Here is an 18,063-nt window from a genome sequence, read left to right on the forward strand (position 1 = left end):
AAACCTGCCTGGAAATATAAAGCAGACAAGAAACACATTGCTAAGGATCTGGTATTCCAGCAACCACAGTGATAGCACATCATCCACAAGTGGAGAAAACCTGGAACAGTACTGAACCTTTCCAGTAGTGGCCGGCCTACCACAATTTCACCAATACCGCTTCGACAAGTCATCCAGGAGGTCACAAAATAACCCAGATGAACATTTCAGTTAAGGTCAATGTACACAATTCCACATTAAGTAAGACACTGGGCAGAGCCCTGCTGACCGGAAAGAATTTGTCAGAAACAACCCGAGACTTTTGGGCTAATAATAATAACAAAGTGGACTGATGAGTAAAAGGGGGAAAGACATGCATCCCATAATGTCTGGCAAAAAGCTAACACCACATTCCATCATAGCAACATTCAAACATGGTGGTGGTGAAGCACACAGGCACAGACCTCCTCTGAATGGCTCAAAAAACCAAAGTTAAGGTTTCGGAGTGGCCAAGTCAAAGTCCTGACTTCAATCCCATTGAGATGAGCTAAGACCTTAAACAGGCAGTGATTTAGGCTCCAGTGTAGCTGAAATAATACAAATCTGGAAGGCAAGTGGGCCAAAATTCCTCCACCTGGCTGCGGTTCTTACTGCCAAGGGTTGCACGACCACAGTTAGTATGCTTAAAGAAGCCTATACGTTTTCCCATGGGTGACAGGTTTTGAATAAAAGTTGTCTTCATCTTGTTGTATGAAACATTTAAATGTGACAAATAATAGAAGAAATTGGGAAGGGGGCATATACTTTCCCCACAACACTGGTGAAATGGTTACACCAGCCAAATGAACTCCAATACGGAATGCTAAGCCGAACCCAGAGCTGTGGTGCTGAACCCAGATAAGGAAATAGAAAGCCCCAGGATCATCCGATATTAATGGCAGCAACATGAGGAGCACGTAATATCATTTTTACAATATCATATGTAAATAATAATCATTCTTAAATAATATTAAATAAAAGATTGTTCCTATTGTATCAATGTAGCGCTTACAGTGTAATCCACCCAGAAGTCAGTTTATCGTTATTGTGACATGGAGCTGATTTGTCTGATAATATTTTATAAAATATTATAAAATACCAATTAATATTATTTTCTTCTGATCTCAGTAGATCCAGCAGGTGCTTTATTATAATAATCTCCTCTTGAATATGTAGCACTTTGAAAGGGAGAATTCCTATGAATGCAATGAGGCAAAAATGCCAAACAGCAGTGACCTCCCCTTTCATTTTACTATGGGTGCTAATTGGTCGTTGTACCTCTTTGTGTGTGTGTGTGTGTGTGTGTGTGTGTGTAAGTGATACCTGTGAGGCTGGTATTTGTGTTTGTGAGGTCTTTGTGAGTCCCATCTCTGGCACTCTTTCCCACTCTCAGTGTGGTCCATTGGACCTCTGTATGCTTCCCCATTACACCGCATACACTGCACTGCACACACAATACACACACAACAACATGCAACCGCATTCAAATGGACATGCTACAAGACGCACGCTCACATAATACACCAAAGAAATACCTCAGTATCCCAATGAGTGGCCCACCCTCAAAATATTTATGAGTGGTCAGTTTCTGACCACAGAGAGAAGTGATACTGATGGATGTTAGAAGTTCAGCATCACTGCTGTCTTCATACCAGTGACCCACATGGTGTCAAAGTGAAACTGCTGTGCTAGGAATGGTCCATGATACAAATAATATGTGGTCAGTGATGACCCATGATGAATGGGGTATTGTGCAAGATGTGAGATGGACTTCTGTCTATAAATTTGAGCCTGATTGGTAGGTGGTCCCTATAAAGTGAAGTCCTTGGGACTAACTATAACCTACTCTAGGCTTTTGATTGGTTAATGTGACCGGTCAGATGTCACAGGTCACAGAGAAAGTGTTGGGTCCCACTTCCCTTCATAAAGCTCACCAGCATGCTGTACATCTCACCAAACAAACACATTCGGCACTACCCACTAAACCTTAGTTCCACATCGTTAACACAACATTAAAAGTACGCTCCTCTACCTTCTGAGCATTGGGGCAGTCCACACTCCTGATACCGAGTCTCTGAGGAGTTGGTGAAGCACCAGGGTCCACTCACATCTTTATCTGGGTTACGGCAGAAATTCTCACGCAGATCAAACTTCTTGTGCTTGGCAGGCTTGAAACTGATAAAGAAAGAGAGAAAACATATGAGTGAATAACAGTGCCACCAAAATAGCAATACAATGATATACAAAGTGGATCCTTGAAAGTGTATCTTGGTAGAGTATAGTGGATCCTACCTTACTGCATCAAAGTTCTAAAGTTCTGAGCTCTGACATTCGAAGCTGAACCCCCTTTTTGACCATCTATGCCTTGAAAAACTGCTTATCAACCTCATCTGTATCTATGTTGGGTAAGTACAGTTGTATCAATTAAGCTGGAATGTCAAAAAGCTACCAATTGAGTCATTTCCAAGTTCCACCCACTAGCCAACTCTCCAGACCACACAGTGCTAACAGTGCCTGAAGGGTAAAGGCTAGAATGTGCTTCCTCCAAGGCACATGAATGCAGTCAAGTACATGTATTGGCAATGGTGCTAATGCAACCAGTTGAACAGACATTAAGGTACCATATGTACTGTCTCTGAATATCACTGAAAGAGTCATCCCATAGTCAGTGCATTCATGTGTGCGTTGGTATTTTGGCATACAATGTGTCTATGCCAGCAAACATGACTACAGTCACAGGCAGTTGTTATGGGAAATCTCAACACTCAAATGGATTTAAGAAACTAATCAGGTCTGCTCTGCAGGGTTAATAGTAGTAAATGATCTTAGCTCTTTATATTAAGCCCTAAAAGAGTTCATTCAACAGCAGTGATGTTACTCTTCTGAGCTAAGCTTTCCATATGCAGGACTTATGATTTCAGGGTCGATGGGTAATCAATCTAAGTGGGCCTTTTCTTTGCGCTCTAAGCCAAACTGGCTTCTTTTTCCAGTTCCTACTCCATTGCATTATAAGACACTCGAAGCACAAGCTCTACCCATGTGAGACAGTGCAGAGAAGTGCCAGTGGATCCTCATTGCCAGTGTAATAAAAAGTGCTGTACTGGAGTGTATCTGTTAAAAGCTGCACATGGAGCCAGCAGCTGCATCTCCATGAAGCCAGAGTGCTCCGGTGCTAATGATTCTGTGCTAACAGATGTTAGCCAGTGACTCCGCTGCATCTGCCAAAGGCCCAGTCCCTCTGGTGCCCGAGCAGACGCTCCAAATCTCTATCGTTCCGTTCACACAGCACAGCAGTGCATTTGTTTCAACACTAAGAGGTCAAAGAGGCCTTCAGCTCTACACCATTGCTAGTATACATTCATTAAAAGTGACCTTATCTGGCATCTTTTGTTTCTTAAGGAATAGTTTCCAGAGAAATCTGACCTGCATGCGTATTGCTACGGTATGAGAAACAGCCTTATGGAAGGCCTGGGGTGTTGCCACGTTACGTCTAATGCAGTCACTCTTCTTCGTCTTGAGCTGTATCCGTTTAGCACAGTTTACTGGTTTGGTTTGGCTTAGCTTTGCTGAATTGGGGCCGAGGCTGGGGTCAGGTCAGTACATTAAATGAGACTGCCTTTTAAGTGAATGCTGTAATATTTGAGGAGTCTGTGTGATCTTATCACAAAGGAGTGAGTCACTCAGAAAGAAAGAGATATTAACGCAGTCAGAAACCGGCAGAAAGTGCTGATGTCCCATGAATAACTAACAGTCTGGTCCAGTGCAGCGAGGAGCGAGAGGAGCGGAGGCAGTCCTTAGGGAGGGGGGTGGACCATGCTAGCATGTGTGTTTGAGGCTTGTGTTTTCTTGTGTCTGCGGCTTCGTGAGCCCAGCTGGAGTGCAGACAGAACATGACTTCAGTCCATAAATCCTTCCCCCCCTGAAAACTCTTAATACAGCTCAAAAGCAGTGTAGCTTACAGCACTAACTGCTGGCTAACGATAACTTAGCGGTGGCCGACCACATTAACCCACCTAGCTCCTGCTTTTTGACTCAGCTCACACGCACCACTGTAGCCCTAACATACACCAGGCCCACTTTCAGAGCCAAAATGTTAATTGGGAGACAGCCCTGGAGCACTAAGGTGGGATTCTGACTTTTAATAATACAATTTAAGAAAATCAAAGCAGGGAGGTGAAACAGATGCCAATTCCAAAACGATTATGTAACCCATTGTATTTAGATCTCCAAAATGTCCATACAGATACACATACAGAACAGCGAGAGCCGTGCTAGCGCTTCTCAGGTCTGGGGAAGCGGTAAAACGCAACTGCCCTTTTAGGAGAATGTGATGTTGTTGAAACTTGTAACACTGGAGAGCACTTATATCACTATTAGACTCTGCTAGTAATGGGAATACTTGTTGCTATGTGAACCAGGCCTCATGATCGAGGCTATTCCTGTTCCAGTGTCAAGTGGAGCTCAAACTTGCTACACACACTATGAGGCAAATGCTGGAGAAAAGCGAGCCAGTATCCATGCCAGGCTAGAAGTTAACCCTAACCAAGCAACTTTATCACCTCTCCAACCAATAAAAGCAGAGCTCATAGTTTTGTTCTTCAAGCCCATAAAAGGAATATCAGCATAGGAATATCATCAGTTTCTTTCAGAGACAAGATAACAGGGTGGTAAATAGGCTTGTACAACATCTGCATCCTGTTACACTTTGAAATAATTCTGTACGCATTCCATTCATATTTGGTTGTTGCAGAGATTTTCATGCCTTATCCTGACTGGTGTCTTTGTTGTATGTTAGTGACTCCCTATACCTCTCTCCAGGGTGCAGGATGAGTATCTGCATAAAGACAGGTCAACGTTTGCACCTCCCATACTATTGACATGAGCCTCAAAATACATTAGAGCATTTTTTGAGAGCGGAGTGGTGGGACCTTCTGCAATATCTTTTCATGGGGCCATAACTCCTTGGCAGCACCCCTGCTTATGACAGTGCATGGGCTCAAATATTGATTTCTTGGATATGGGGCAAGTTATGCTACTGTAGGACACCTGGAGTCTAATAACTTACAGTATTCAAATTTAATACAAATAAAAGTCTGAAAAGTAAGTCACATGACTGCCGAACAATTTAAAGTCCACTGAACAATAGATAATTAGACAAAAAGGTTATATAACAGAACCTAAGACACATATTGTTCTGTGGACTAAACCACAGAAACTTTAATGATTTCAGATGTTCCAGAGTAGAGCAGCAGTCTGTAGTCAAGACCTTGAGAGTTTGAGGACTGGCAGTGGCATAGCAGACTTTTATGCAGTGACTTTTGGTTGTGTGGTTCACTCCAAACTTCATTTCCAACCATAGTAATGTATACATTTAACAGCAGCCCCTTGCATGATTTCAAAATATGCGGCCGTCATTGTATTTTGGTCGAAAATGAAATAAAGCATAGGTTCAATGACGGTCACATAGCTGATTTCAGCACTGACTCAAACAACTGAACGAGTGGGTTACCTCTATACTTACTAGTTGAGTAGAGTTTCTGCTCTATGCTTACGTCTATGCTACACTAGAGTCAGTAGGCTTATTACAGAGTTCCACCAGCTGATTCTGAGTGATTAAGCCATTAGGCTAAGTCATTAGGATGAGGATGAGTCAGAGGGACACAGTATGTTCCTGTGAAAATGTGCAAATGAGTCTTTTTTTGAGGGATTGGAAAATAACAGCAGTATGAGAAAGCTCTGAGCTTACAGAGAGAAAGAGAGAGAGAGAGAGAGAGAGTTTTACTTGTGTTCATGGGGTACTGATGCATTCCAGGCCTGGCATGAAACTCCACTCCTTGTAACCGATCTTCGTCCCTTGTAGTTCACACCTGAACCAACAATGCACTCGCGCACATAGTCTGTATAGGAACAGCACACAAACATGTTAATAATCCAAGGCTGAAGATGTTGTTTACTAATCACAGGCCTCTCTGACGTCTACACCAGATTTCCCACAAGTGGCTTTTTTGCATTTTAAAAAAAGTGAATCCACAGGTGAACGCTTCCTGTCCTTAAAAAAAGAAAAAAAAAAAAAAAAAGAAGTAAAATCTTGATGGAAGCATAAACAGCAGCCACTTAGTTAATAACCATGGTTGTTTGCCTTGGGGTTTCTTCCATGTTTACTTTAAGCTTCCAAAGCTCTTTAAATTGGTGGAAGAGACCTGCAGTTTGTTTACATAGACGGACGAGTTTGCACAGAGCACACACAGCTGTCCGGGACCTTAACACTTTGCGGTCTCGGCGCCAAAAACAAACAGCCACCGCTTTCGCTGTGGCATCTGCAGGCTCTCGAAGAAACAGCGAAAAAGTCAAGCACACAAGAGCACGTCCAAGACAACAATATTTACCTTTCTTCTCGTAAAGGTCATGGTTGGCCCGCCGCTCCTTCTGCACTCCTTCCGTGAAGCGGTCGAACGAAAGCAAGTGGCATGTCCCGTTAATGTGGTCATAGTTGAACGCCCTGCAAAGAGAGAGAGACAGAGAAAGAAAGCATTGGAGATGAAAGCTAGGTGAGGAAATCCTAAAGCAGTAGCCTGGCAGTAGAAGGTAATTAGGGGGCGGGGGGGTGAATTTAGTAAGCGTTCAGCTAGGGGTCAACTAGGGTCAGGAAGAGATTTCTGGAGCTTCCTGATTCTGCGTTTGAGAAAGGGACCATGCCTGAACGTTCTGTTTATCATTCAATCTGTTTGTGCATCCCGCTACCTTCCCCATCCTCCGTGGTGTCCGTTTTGCTTATTAAGTCAAGCATGGAGGGCCAACCAGATACCTATGGTGTGTTTTCAGTCCTCTTCAACTCCTTAACTTTTACTGTCATACTTTTTCTTGCACTGGCATCTTTAGGAGCCTCGTTTTGCCACTGAACAGGCCTTCTACATATCCACTGGGACGGACCAACGCAAACTTGGTGTACCGCGTTCACATTGTATCAGAAGACATACTGGCCTGAGTTCACCCACAACATTCTTGTGGTAAAATCAGAGGTTCATGACTTCAAGTCTAAAAAGACATGTATCGCACCAGTCAGCAGTTATGGGAAAGGATTTTTCTAGCCAGTTTCCCAATGCCTTCAGAACTACCCTGTTCCCACCCTGCGTGTGATGTAATAAGTAAAATGGCCACTCCCCTCAGCCCAATGTCTCAGTTCTTGAGGTACTCTCATAACTACAACCTTCTCACACTACAACCTTATATTAAATTGGGGCTACACGCGCAAGCAGCCACCACCTCTTTTCAAACTGCCGATGCAGTATCTCCGGGCAACCAATGCACTTGGCTAGCAGACGCCTGAGCCAGCCATCATCACGATGAGGTTATGTAGGCCAACTGTGCTCTCTCAGGCTCCGGCTGCTGATGTCAGATGGTGTGTTTTTGATATGATAGCTTTCCTAAAATTACAGTGTTGCGATATATCACAATATATTGAATCATACTCCCTGTGTTGTGATACAGCATCACCACATTCTTGCCACAGGATATGTACTCTCTCTGATTTGATGCAGCGATCTGGAGGTGACAGTCCAACTGCAGAGGCTTTGAAATGTTAAAACTGATTAGAAATCATACTAATATTCATTTTGGGCCTACTGTTCAAAAGACCACTCATAAATATTGACATTAAAGAGTGTAATTGACTGAATGCATCCTAAAACTGATCTAAATGAACCTCATGTTCTTCATCGCTGTTCACACACCTCCTATAGTGGTTGGGATTTCCTTCTCCACATAATTCCCAACACAGTCCCACAAGTTCTCAAGGCTGTTAAAATCTGGTGATTGTGTTGTTCATGACGTCACCTGAACGTCTTCACTCATCAACATACTGCATTACTTGATGTCGCATTGTCTTGTTGGCATGCTAAGTATTTCTTTGTGGTTATCCACCAAAAGAGAAGGCATAGATCTCTCAAACACATCTAAAACAGCTGCTAAACATCAGTTACATATGAACAGATGAGCGGTTCTTTTTTACTGTCTGTCTAATTTGGGATATTTCAATTACCACATTTAAATTGTGGTAAATGTTGAGTTTGTTAAGTTTCCTAATTATTCTGATTGGAATCAAGTCATTGCAGGGCAGAGGATATTTACCTGGCAGGAGAGATACCATGATCAAGAAGATGGTTCACTCAGGGTGAGGCTCAGCCATTGCACTCCGGTTATGCTGACCATCGCAAATTTCCCAAATGTGGGAATCTCAACTCCATAATAGCAGTGGTGGCTCAGTGGTTAGAGCACCAGGCTTTTGATGACAGGGTTGTGGGTTCAAAACCCGGACCTCGGCAAGCTGCCACTGTTGGGCCCTTGAGTAGGGCCCTTAACCCACTTCGCTCCCTGGGCGCCGCAGCAGCAATGGCTGCCCAAGGACGTGTGCTCACTGTTTACTCACTGGTGTGTGTATGTGTGTGTGTTCGCTGCGCAGAGGGGTTAAAGGAGGCCAAATTCCATCTGTGTCCGACACAAATGGTGAATATGGGTGTCTTTGAATATGTAAGGGCAGAGATTTACAAACTTAGCAAGGGTGTTACCTGCAGGATTTCTTGCTCTTGCTGCATTTCTGAGCACAGTCCTCCAATGGTAGCCTCCGGCCTCGAGCCGACTGGCTGCAGTCTGAACACACCAGTCTGCTGTCCTCACTCTTCTGGTACCGCTGCAGCGTCTGCCTCCTACACCCTGAGAAAGTCGCAAGAGGTTACGCATAAACACACACACACACACACACACACACACACATACACACTCTTCATAAAAAAGATTGCCTTACACCCTTGACGGTGTCCTTCCTGGTCGATTATACATATCAGGTTAATTCTCCCTCCCTGAAGACTCCTGAAACCCTGACACACACTCATACCCCCCCCCCCCCCACACACACACACACACACACACACACAGACTCCTCACATCAGTGCTCGGCTTCAAAGACACTGGCAATGTCAGCTTACAACTATGTGTGAACCATGATTTATCTCACATGCAGGAACATGAGTGATCTCACTCGCAGACAAGTCATTAGCATCTGCCACAAAAACAATGTGCTCGAATTAGCCCTGTGTTGCTCTCATACGGCTGCACACCAGTGGAGTACCCCTGTCCTGCACATTCTAGCATTTTTCCTTTTCCAATACACGCACTTTAGGACTAGATAATGAGCTGGTTTGCTTGATCAGGTAGCTGTGAGATCCAGGAAAACAGGAAAACTGTGCAGGGGTCGCCAAGGGATAGGAATGTGAACTTGAAGAGAGTCATTAGCACTGGAAACAATGTCCTGGACATGGGCACTTTTCTCTTGGCACTCAAATCTGAACCAGTGACACGACGCCATGAACATCACAAGACTGACCACGCTAGAAGGGTAGAGAGCTGACTATTGACAATGATTGGCTGATGAAATCTTCAGCTCAATTGTCCCTATGCAATCTCCTTATAAACCTTACACACACATCCCTGCAGTTGATTAACCCTTCAGATTCATTTAGTGAATTTAAATCTGCCGCCACAGGAGCTACAGGCGTGCTTGTTCACGTTGGCCAAAGCGAACCAGATGATCTTGTAGAGTTTCTCGTCTATCTTTCCATTTTCCTGTATAAAAAAGATGCATGAGGCTTCCTTTATTGTTGGATGCACAGATATTTTCTGAGCAGGGTGTGTGAGCTCCCACAAACTGCAGTTAAGATCGGTGAGTGCTAATTATTGATTTTTTTAATCAGAGTAAAGTTAAATTTGTAAAGTAATGTACTTTTAGGCCTAGGATTAAGCTAACACTGAACATATTAATAAGAAAGGGAAAGTCCTGGCTGAGGATGGGAATTACCTGTGACAAAATTGGGGAAAAGATTTGTGGCAGACAAGATAGTTTCTGATTCAATTAACAAATAAATTTGTCAGTTGCCGGTGTTTTTAAATCAATTTCATTACAGAAAATGCAACAAGTGCATTGAGAAACAATTGAGCAATTTCGAGGGAAGTGAACTGCAAACTGTTCATTCCTGGTTGTAATAATGCATTATTATAAGTTATAAGCATGAGAAATGGCTGTAACCCCTGGCTGTAATTGATAAATCTTTCAGTATGTCCTGCAACATCACCACAAAGCAACACCCATTCTTCAAGAGACACGCAAAGACTGACTGGTAAACCTTCCTGCAAGGTGCTAAGCTGTTGTTCACTGCTCACTGCCTCAGTCCCTGCTTGTGGTTTGAAACCCTTAAAATGTCTGAATAGACTGTATAGTCCACTATGCAGGGAACTCTTTGGGTAATCGCAATGCACACAAACTACTCTTTTGAGACAAAGAAAACTGGGTAAAGAATTAATGCAACAAAGCAAATAAATAAAACTGGTCATTTTAACATCTATGGAGTTACTTTTCTGGCATCTAACACAATTTAAGCAGTCTGGTCGGGAACCACTGCCCCACACCAAGGCATGTCCCTACTGAATTTACCTGCAGGCTTGTTGGAAAGTTACAATAAGCTCATCTTACAGGCTCACATGGTGTCCGCTGTAAAACAACCGCATGGCTCCTCTATAGTAACCCACACTTAACACTTAATACAGATAAACGATCCTGTGGCTATAGAAGACCACCCCATAAATTAGCACCCCGCTCATCATCTGGGGTTTGCGACTCTATCTGACTTCAGTACCTTCATTATCATGCCATGGAGGAGGGGATCCGGCACGTCGTTAGGTTTATTTACAGTGAGCTGTAGTCTACACATGGTTTTCATAATTAGACAATGCAATCCAATCCCCTGGCCTGGAGGCACACAGGCCTGCAAAGAGTAGTGTTTGCTGTTTTCCTTTGTCTAACACAAATTGAAGTCATGAAGGTCTCGTTAATTAGCCAGTGAGCTGAATCAGGTGCGCCACGCTCCACAGTGCTGTGGCCCTTCAGGACTGCAGTCTGACAGATGTGAATAAGCTCTCTCTGAACGTCTCTCTGAAGTGGTGTTGTCGGGCTGCGACTCCCGTGGCTATATTGGTTTGATGAGAGCGCATTATTAATGCTTGGCCCGCCTCAGAGAACATCTGGTTTGGATCACGCCGCTATTCTAACACTGATCTTTTCCTTCAGCACTCCAATTAGACTCCTCTTTAAATTCCTCTCCCGTGCCGCTCGTACACATCTTTATCTCTGGCCCTGCTTATTAGATTTTGTTCTCTCTGAGATGAGACGGGAGGAGGAGGTGGGGGGGAGGGGTTTACTGAAGATAATGTTTATGGCTGTAATGAGGAAAGACATCAGCTCGACATTTACATTAATAGTTCCAGTCTGACTCATCCGGGCCCTAACATGGAGCTGATCTGCCAGCAAGCATCTTTCCTTCCTTCTGGAAAAAAACACGGAAAAAAAAAAAGAGAGCAGGTCCGAGGTACTTTTGGGTCTGGCATATGTTTACACTGCACATCTGGTCCAGTGAACATTTGTGATGGTGAAATATGGAAGAAGGGACTGCATGCAGATGTTGCACAGCCTGCCGCCGACGCCTGCATACAGGAGAGTTCCCTAACCCAGTCCTTGGAGGCCTCCAGACAGTCCACGTTTTTGTTCTGTCCCAGACCCAGTGCAACAGCACCCCGGCATTTAGTGCTCTTGATGGTCTGGTTCAGGTGAGTTAGGATCTGAGATGGCCCTCTGGGGACTCTTGAAGTGTGGGTGGGCAGATACTGGCGTCAGTGAGTCCACGCGTGACGTATCTACGCATGCGCAGCACACTGACATACAGATGCTGCACTGGAAACAAGTTTTCCAGGAATCACACTGCTCCTTGCAGGATCTCAGTGTCCACATACTGAGCGCTTAAGTGGATGCATGGGAGAGTCAAGCAAACTGCTGTTGGTCTACAAGACAAATTTATTTAATTAAGCTGTTGTGAAAGCATGTACTGAGGATGAGGCCTCTCCATGCTAGGATTGTACAGTACTCCACAATGCAAAGAAACACAGACAATGACCTGTGAGAAGCCACGAAAAAGTGAGTGAGAGAGAGAGAGAGCAGCTGGATTTATGTACGTATTTATGTAACTCCAGGACAAATATACGTTCATGTCAATGAGGACATTAGGAAAGCTGCAGTCTCCTTAACATATACTCTAAGCATCCATGTTTGGTTATGTAGCCTGCAGCAGGTTTACAGTTTTCCACCAGATCACTAAGGAATTTTCTGCATCACAGCGGAAACAGTCAATAAAATTCCTGACACTAAGAACAATTCTGACGGATCATGTAAATAAAGCTGAGCGTTCCTTTCTAACGGAATTCCAGTCCTGTTACCAGCCCACATCAATTCCATCCACATACCATTCAATTCCAATCCCATTTTCAGCCCAGAGTGATTTTCCATTCCATTCCAATCCCATCACATGGGTTCAGAACACATTCCCTAATTCATCCAAAACCCCTCCCATAGCAAATATGACTCCAATTTTATGAAAATTAATTCCAGTTCTATCACTTTTCAGTCATATCCAATTCCATTCCTATTCCCATACGTTCCATTCCAATACCATTTTCAGTCCACTCTAGATCCATATACATCCCATTACATTCCATTCCAGCCACATTCCAAATTTATTCCCTTGTCCATTTCACATCCACGCCATCCCAATCACATTCCAAAAAGAATTCCCAAAAATTCCAATAGCAATCCTAGTCCCATACGTCCCATTCCAATACAATTTCCAGTCCACTCTAGATCCATATACTTTCCATTCCATTCCAGCCACATTCCAAATTTATTCCTTTGTCCATTTCACATCCACTCCATCCCAATCACATTCCAAAAAGAATTCCCAAAAATTCCAATTCCAATCCTATTCCCATACGTCCCATTCCAATACCATTTCCAGTCCACTCTAGATCCATATACTTTCCATTCCATTCCAGCCACATTCCAAATTTATTCCCTTGTCCATTTCACATCCACTCCATCCCAATCACATTCCAAAAAGAATTCCCAAAAATTACAATTCCACTCCGATTCCCAATTGAGCAGAATAAACCATACAACCAGCAATCAGATGTGACCCCAAAATGACTGTTCTCTACAGCAAACACAAATCCTTCACTTCAGCATATAATAATAATAATAATAATTCCACATAATTCCCATTAGCATTAACGTTAAACGACCATACATCCATCAATCCATCCATCAACAACTACCCACGGCACAGGCGCGCAGACACCAGCCCACGTTTTAAACTTGTGTGTGGAATTTTGCGCTTTGGAGACGAAGTTTACGCGCTCGTTTTATGTGTTAATAAATCCTGAACTGGAGATGATCTGGAGATGATCTCCTGCTGCAGGCACTCACCCACGCTGGCGGAGAGAAGGACGCACAACACGGTTTGGAAAATCCACATTATTCCTGGTCTCATTCTCCTTAGTGGAGCGCGCTGCGCGTTCCTCGCCGTTTCTACCTGCTTATAAGGTCCGAGCACTCACTACACTGCGTGCGCGCGCGCGTGTGTGATTAACAGGGAAAGCCTCTCTCCACAGTCCGTCCCCTCAGGGGGGGGGGGGGGGGTCTGAACACAGACGGACTGTGGAGAGAGACTTTCCCTGTGAATCTCTCTCTCTCTCTCTCTCTCTCTCTCACACACACACACACACACACACCTTTTGGTGAAAAATAGGTGTCCTTGGTTAAACCCCAATGATGGTTTTACCCCTACCGCCCCCCCCAACCACACACAACTGTGGCACACTCACACACCCTCTGTCCCACATCTACTTGCTACTCAGTATCTCAGCACCTGATGTATGTGTATGTGTGTGTGTATGTATGGGGGCCAGGGGGCTCTTACTGATTACATGCTCAATTGGTAGACAAATTACACATATTGTCTGTGTGTGTGTGTGTGGGTGTGTGTGTGACTGGGTGATAACTATTAAATGGTGGTTGCACAACATGTATGTATATAATGTGTGGAGTGCATTAGAGATGCAGAAAGAGCTCTCTCTCTTACACACACACACACACACACACACACACACAAACACACACACACACACACACACACACCATTACAGTCATGTGCTGTATTGTGCAAAAGTAAACGGCCTTTCCGAAGTTTCTCTAGAGAACTTTCCAAAATGGGAGTTCCAAACTATTTAAACGATACAGAGATAACAGGACCCCCAACAATTCTGCCCCCACCCAGCGACCTAGTGGACCACCAAAATTGTCCCCCACCCTCACAGATAAGCAGCACAAGCTTCACTCTCACTTCAGATCTGAAAACATGTGCTTCTGTCCAGAAGACGACTCAGCACTGTGGCTCTGAAAGGAACTGATCAAGAAGCTATGATCAAGCCAGAGTTCAGACCTCAACATCCTTGAATGTGTAGTGCTAAGAATATCTGTATTTGGATTTGAAGTGGGCGTGGCTAAACCGCCTCCAAAATAGCATTATGCCAGAAATGGTATTTTCTCCTCCTGGGCTCCCCCTACAGTCTGGAAGTGTAATTTGGACTTAGTGCCACTACCACAGGACACGCCGTTGTTGACAAGCTGAGAACTATAGAACCATCACTGAAAGCATGTGGATTACACAGCATTACACAGTTCTCGCAAGTGTTGTCCTGCTTCACCAAGGTTACACAGCCTTTGCACACGTATGAACTTGAGAGCCCATTCTTAATCCATAGGGTTTAATATGGTTGTGTGCCACCCTTTGCAGCTATAACAGCTTCAACTCTTCTGGGAAGGCTTTCCACAAAGTTGAACCCAACTCCTGAAAAACAACCCCACACCATAATCCCCCCTCCACCAAACTTTGCACTTGGCACAATGCAATCAGACAAGTACCATTCTCCTGGCAACTGCCAAACCCAGACTCGTCTATCGGATTTCCTGATGGAGAAGTGCGATTCATCACTCCAAAGAAAACGTCTCCACTGCTCTAGAGTCAAGTGGCGCTGTGCTTTACACCACTGCATCCGATGCTTTGCATTGCACTTGGCTTGGATGCAGCTGCACGGCCATGGAAACCCATTCCATGAAGCTTTCTATGCACTGTTCCTGAGCTAATCTGGAGGTCTGTAGTGATTGACTGTGCAAAAAGTTGGCGACCATTCGCTGACACCGCTCTGTCATTTTACTAGGCCTCATTTTAAGTTGCTGTCGCTCCACTTTGCGCTTCCACTTTGTTATAAAACCTCTGACAGCTGACTGTGGATTATTTAATAGTGAGGAAATATCATGACTGGACTTGTTGCACAGGTGACATCCTATCACGGTACCACGCTGGAATTCACTGAGCTCCTGACAGCGACCCATTCTTTCACAAATGTTTGTAGAAGCAGTCTGCATGCCTAGGTGCTTGGTTTTATACACCTGTGGCCATGGAATTGATCAGCACACCCGAATTCAATGATTTGGATGGGTGAGTGAATACTCATGGCAATATAGTGCATGTATATAAAAATGGTTTAATTTTGGAGCTCAGTGAGGCAGTGTTTACGTCAGGTTACTGGAATGAACCGCTGGCGAGCTGTCTGATCTCGTGTAGCTCCACAAGCTAGTCAGCTCTGCCAGTGTATTTACTGAGAATGATTTCACAGCTACCGTGTTGGATCCAGACCTTCTGATGTTTTAGTTTGGTCTGAACCAAAAAAAATTTTTGGTCCATCAAAAAGAGATGGTCTTATCCAGATTGAACTAAACCACGCTTTTTTAGTGTTGACACATGCTATCATCACCCATTAAATCAAGTGCACAGGTGAGTACAATTTTTGGTGAATCTGAGCTCACGTCTGAAGTGGAGTAGAGTTTAAAACACAGCAGAGCTCTGAGCTCCCTACTGGCCCTACTGTGAGTTTCCTACTGGTCACAAACTGCATCCCCAACAACACACTCACGCATGCACACACATCTCTATGCACTCACATACATGCAGAGACACATATGCATGCACACACAACGCACATGCTTAAATACAAAACAGCACCCAGGCACATTTACACACACACACACCACATGCGCTGACATTCACTCAGCGATACACAACATGCTGGCACGCACACACAGCTAACAGATGCTCTCCATGAAACAGGCAGTAGGACAGCAAAGGGTAGGTCTGCTGAGGTGTGTCCTGTGTGCCAGGACTCTTTGTAGCGAGGCAGAAGTTACACTCCTGCAAGGCCCGTGGAGGTGGTACCGTGTCTACACTCAGGTGTGTGCTGCTTACTAATCAAACACGAGTGCGAGGAATGTTCCATAAAAGCCTGTTCCACCGACTTTCAAAGGCATACGTGGCAGAACAACTGGTGTTTAGCTTTCTCCATCCCTGCAAAACCACTGTGCCACATTCTTCGCTGATGAATTGCACACATTTTCGACGTCGCTGAAACAAAAAGGAGCATCTGAGTGGGGTCCGTAGAGCCTGGAAACCCCTTCCAGAGAGCCGTCTTGCGCGGCATATGTGGGAAAGCCATGCATGGACATGTTTTCGAGGCTTTAGTGATTGGGCCGAATAGAAACACACCACAAAAGCGCCACAAGCGCATGAAGCCCCCTAGGAGACGTGGGACTACACTACGCCGGATTTAGCCGGGGCCAAAATATACAAGCTGTGCCACTGGAGAGGATATAGAGGACTTGTGAAGGAGCTGCTCTTCAAAGTGCTTGGTCATAAAAATAAACCATCTGAGACATTAAAGCCGTTGTCCACCACTTCTTCTCTCAGGCACTTTGTGGCTAGATGGTAATCGGTAAGAGCACATCTGCATTCAGACACAACAGAGGAGAGGTGGAATGTGAGAGGCTGACCACTTCATAACCGCACTGGTGCTGCAGAGAAATGCCATTAGGTCTCTGATAGGTCTTTTCTTTACCTCCGTTAGTAAAGAGGGGGGTCTGATATTGAGGCGTCACTCATGTAGGCCACCCTGCTGGGAGGACATCGCGTCTGAACCAGCAGTCTCCTTTTTAGCCTCTAGGTCTCTCTTTCTCTCTCTGAGTCGGTGTTGTGTGGCCCCACACAGGGGCCCACAGCTGGAAGCAATCCCGACCCGATGGCCGCTCGCTGGCCGCTCGCTGGCTTTAACCGAGTGTTCCTGGTGAGTTTTTAGACATGAACCCTGCAGAGGGCGCGATCATTATTTCACAGGAAATCCACACGTTGGCCATTAACACATGCCTCTTGGAGCCCTCTTGAAAAAGAGAGAGAGAGAGAGAGAGAGAGAGATAGAGGCACAGAATATGAAGAAAGGAAAACCTTTATTATGGAAAACTTTAAACAATTTTAGATAGAAGCAATATCTGTAGGTTAGTCTTTAGCTCAGGTCTTGCAACATCTGAACCCTCACACATCCTGCCCTACGAGAAGGCAGGGGTGGAGCCAACCCTCTGGGCTGGGCAACCAGACTGGACCAAACAGGTGGCAGCAGGGAGGAACAGGGAAAAGGCGAGATTGCAAGGTTTAGAGTCTGCCAGCAGACCTTTTGCTAAAGCTGAATTCTACACTGACTCTTTTTACAGCTTAGTCTCCGTATACGGTCTGTAGCGCTGTAGTAGAAGTGACACAGGACACACACTATCCTGTATCTCCTAGCTGGGCACAGGGCCAAACCCACTTTAATGGATTAAGCTGCAGTTCCACTCTCGCAACACAGCCTCGCTCACACTCTGACTGACGTGACACACTGACACACGCAGCCGTCCAGCACACACCTCGGGCACACCTGTGCAACCACACACACTGCTACACCACTACACGGTGCTGTGAGTGTGTTATAAGTGAGGCTGGCTTTTTAGGCCGTGCGTGACTTTAATACGAGACACTTCTGACCTCTCTGTTTCTCTTAAACTCGTCTGTCTTTCGTTCTGTCCCCCTCTCTGCGCCCCTCTTTCTTTCTCCCCTTTCTCGCTCTGCCTCTTACTCTCATTCCCTCCCGTCTTCCTCACTTCCTCCCCTTCCCTCCTCTCTCCCTGTCTTTCTTTACTTTCTCTTTCCTAGCCTGTCCTTCACTTTCTTTCTCTCTCCTTTTCTCACTCTC

General features: G+C 44.8%; 1 protein-coding gene and 1 non-coding gene across 2 annotated transcripts in view; one reads left to right on the top strand and one right to left on the bottom strand.

Annotated features, from left to right (window-relative positions):
• The window catches only part of hgfa (hepatocyte growth factor a), a 32,557-nt gene extending 19,118 nt beyond the window's left edge, over window positions 1–13,439 (bottom strand). The window contains exons 1-6 of the mRNA XM_072673845.1: window positions 13,376–13,439; window positions 8,583–8,727; window positions 6,405–6,517; window positions 5,801–5,915; window positions 2,051–2,193; window positions 1,342–1,462 (exon numbers count right to left, since the gene is read on the bottom strand). Coding sequence (XP_072529946.1) covers window positions 1,342–1,462; window positions 2,051–2,193; window positions 5,801–5,915; window positions 6,405–6,517; window positions 8,583–8,727; window positions 13,376–13,439 — 701 coding nt within the window. The remainder of the gene's footprint in view (window positions 1–1,341; window positions 1,463–2,050; window positions 2,194–5,800; window positions 5,916–6,404; window positions 6,518–8,582; window positions 8,728–13,375) is intronic.
• LOC140550429 (U1 spliceosomal RNA) lies at window positions 8,138–8,295 on the top strand. Its single transcript, XR_011979131.1, has one exon. It is a non-coding gene; the product is annotated as a U1 spliceosomal RNA (small nuclear RNA).
• Window positions 13,440–18,063: the final 4,624 nt, after the last annotated feature.

Source organism: Salminus brasiliensis, chromosome 2 (genome assembly GCF_030463535.1).
Source record: "Salminus brasiliensis chromosome 2, fSalBra1.hap2, whole genome shotgun sequence".
Lineage (NCBI taxonomy): Eukaryota > Metazoa > Chordata > Actinopteri > Characiformes > Bryconidae > Salminus > Salminus brasiliensis.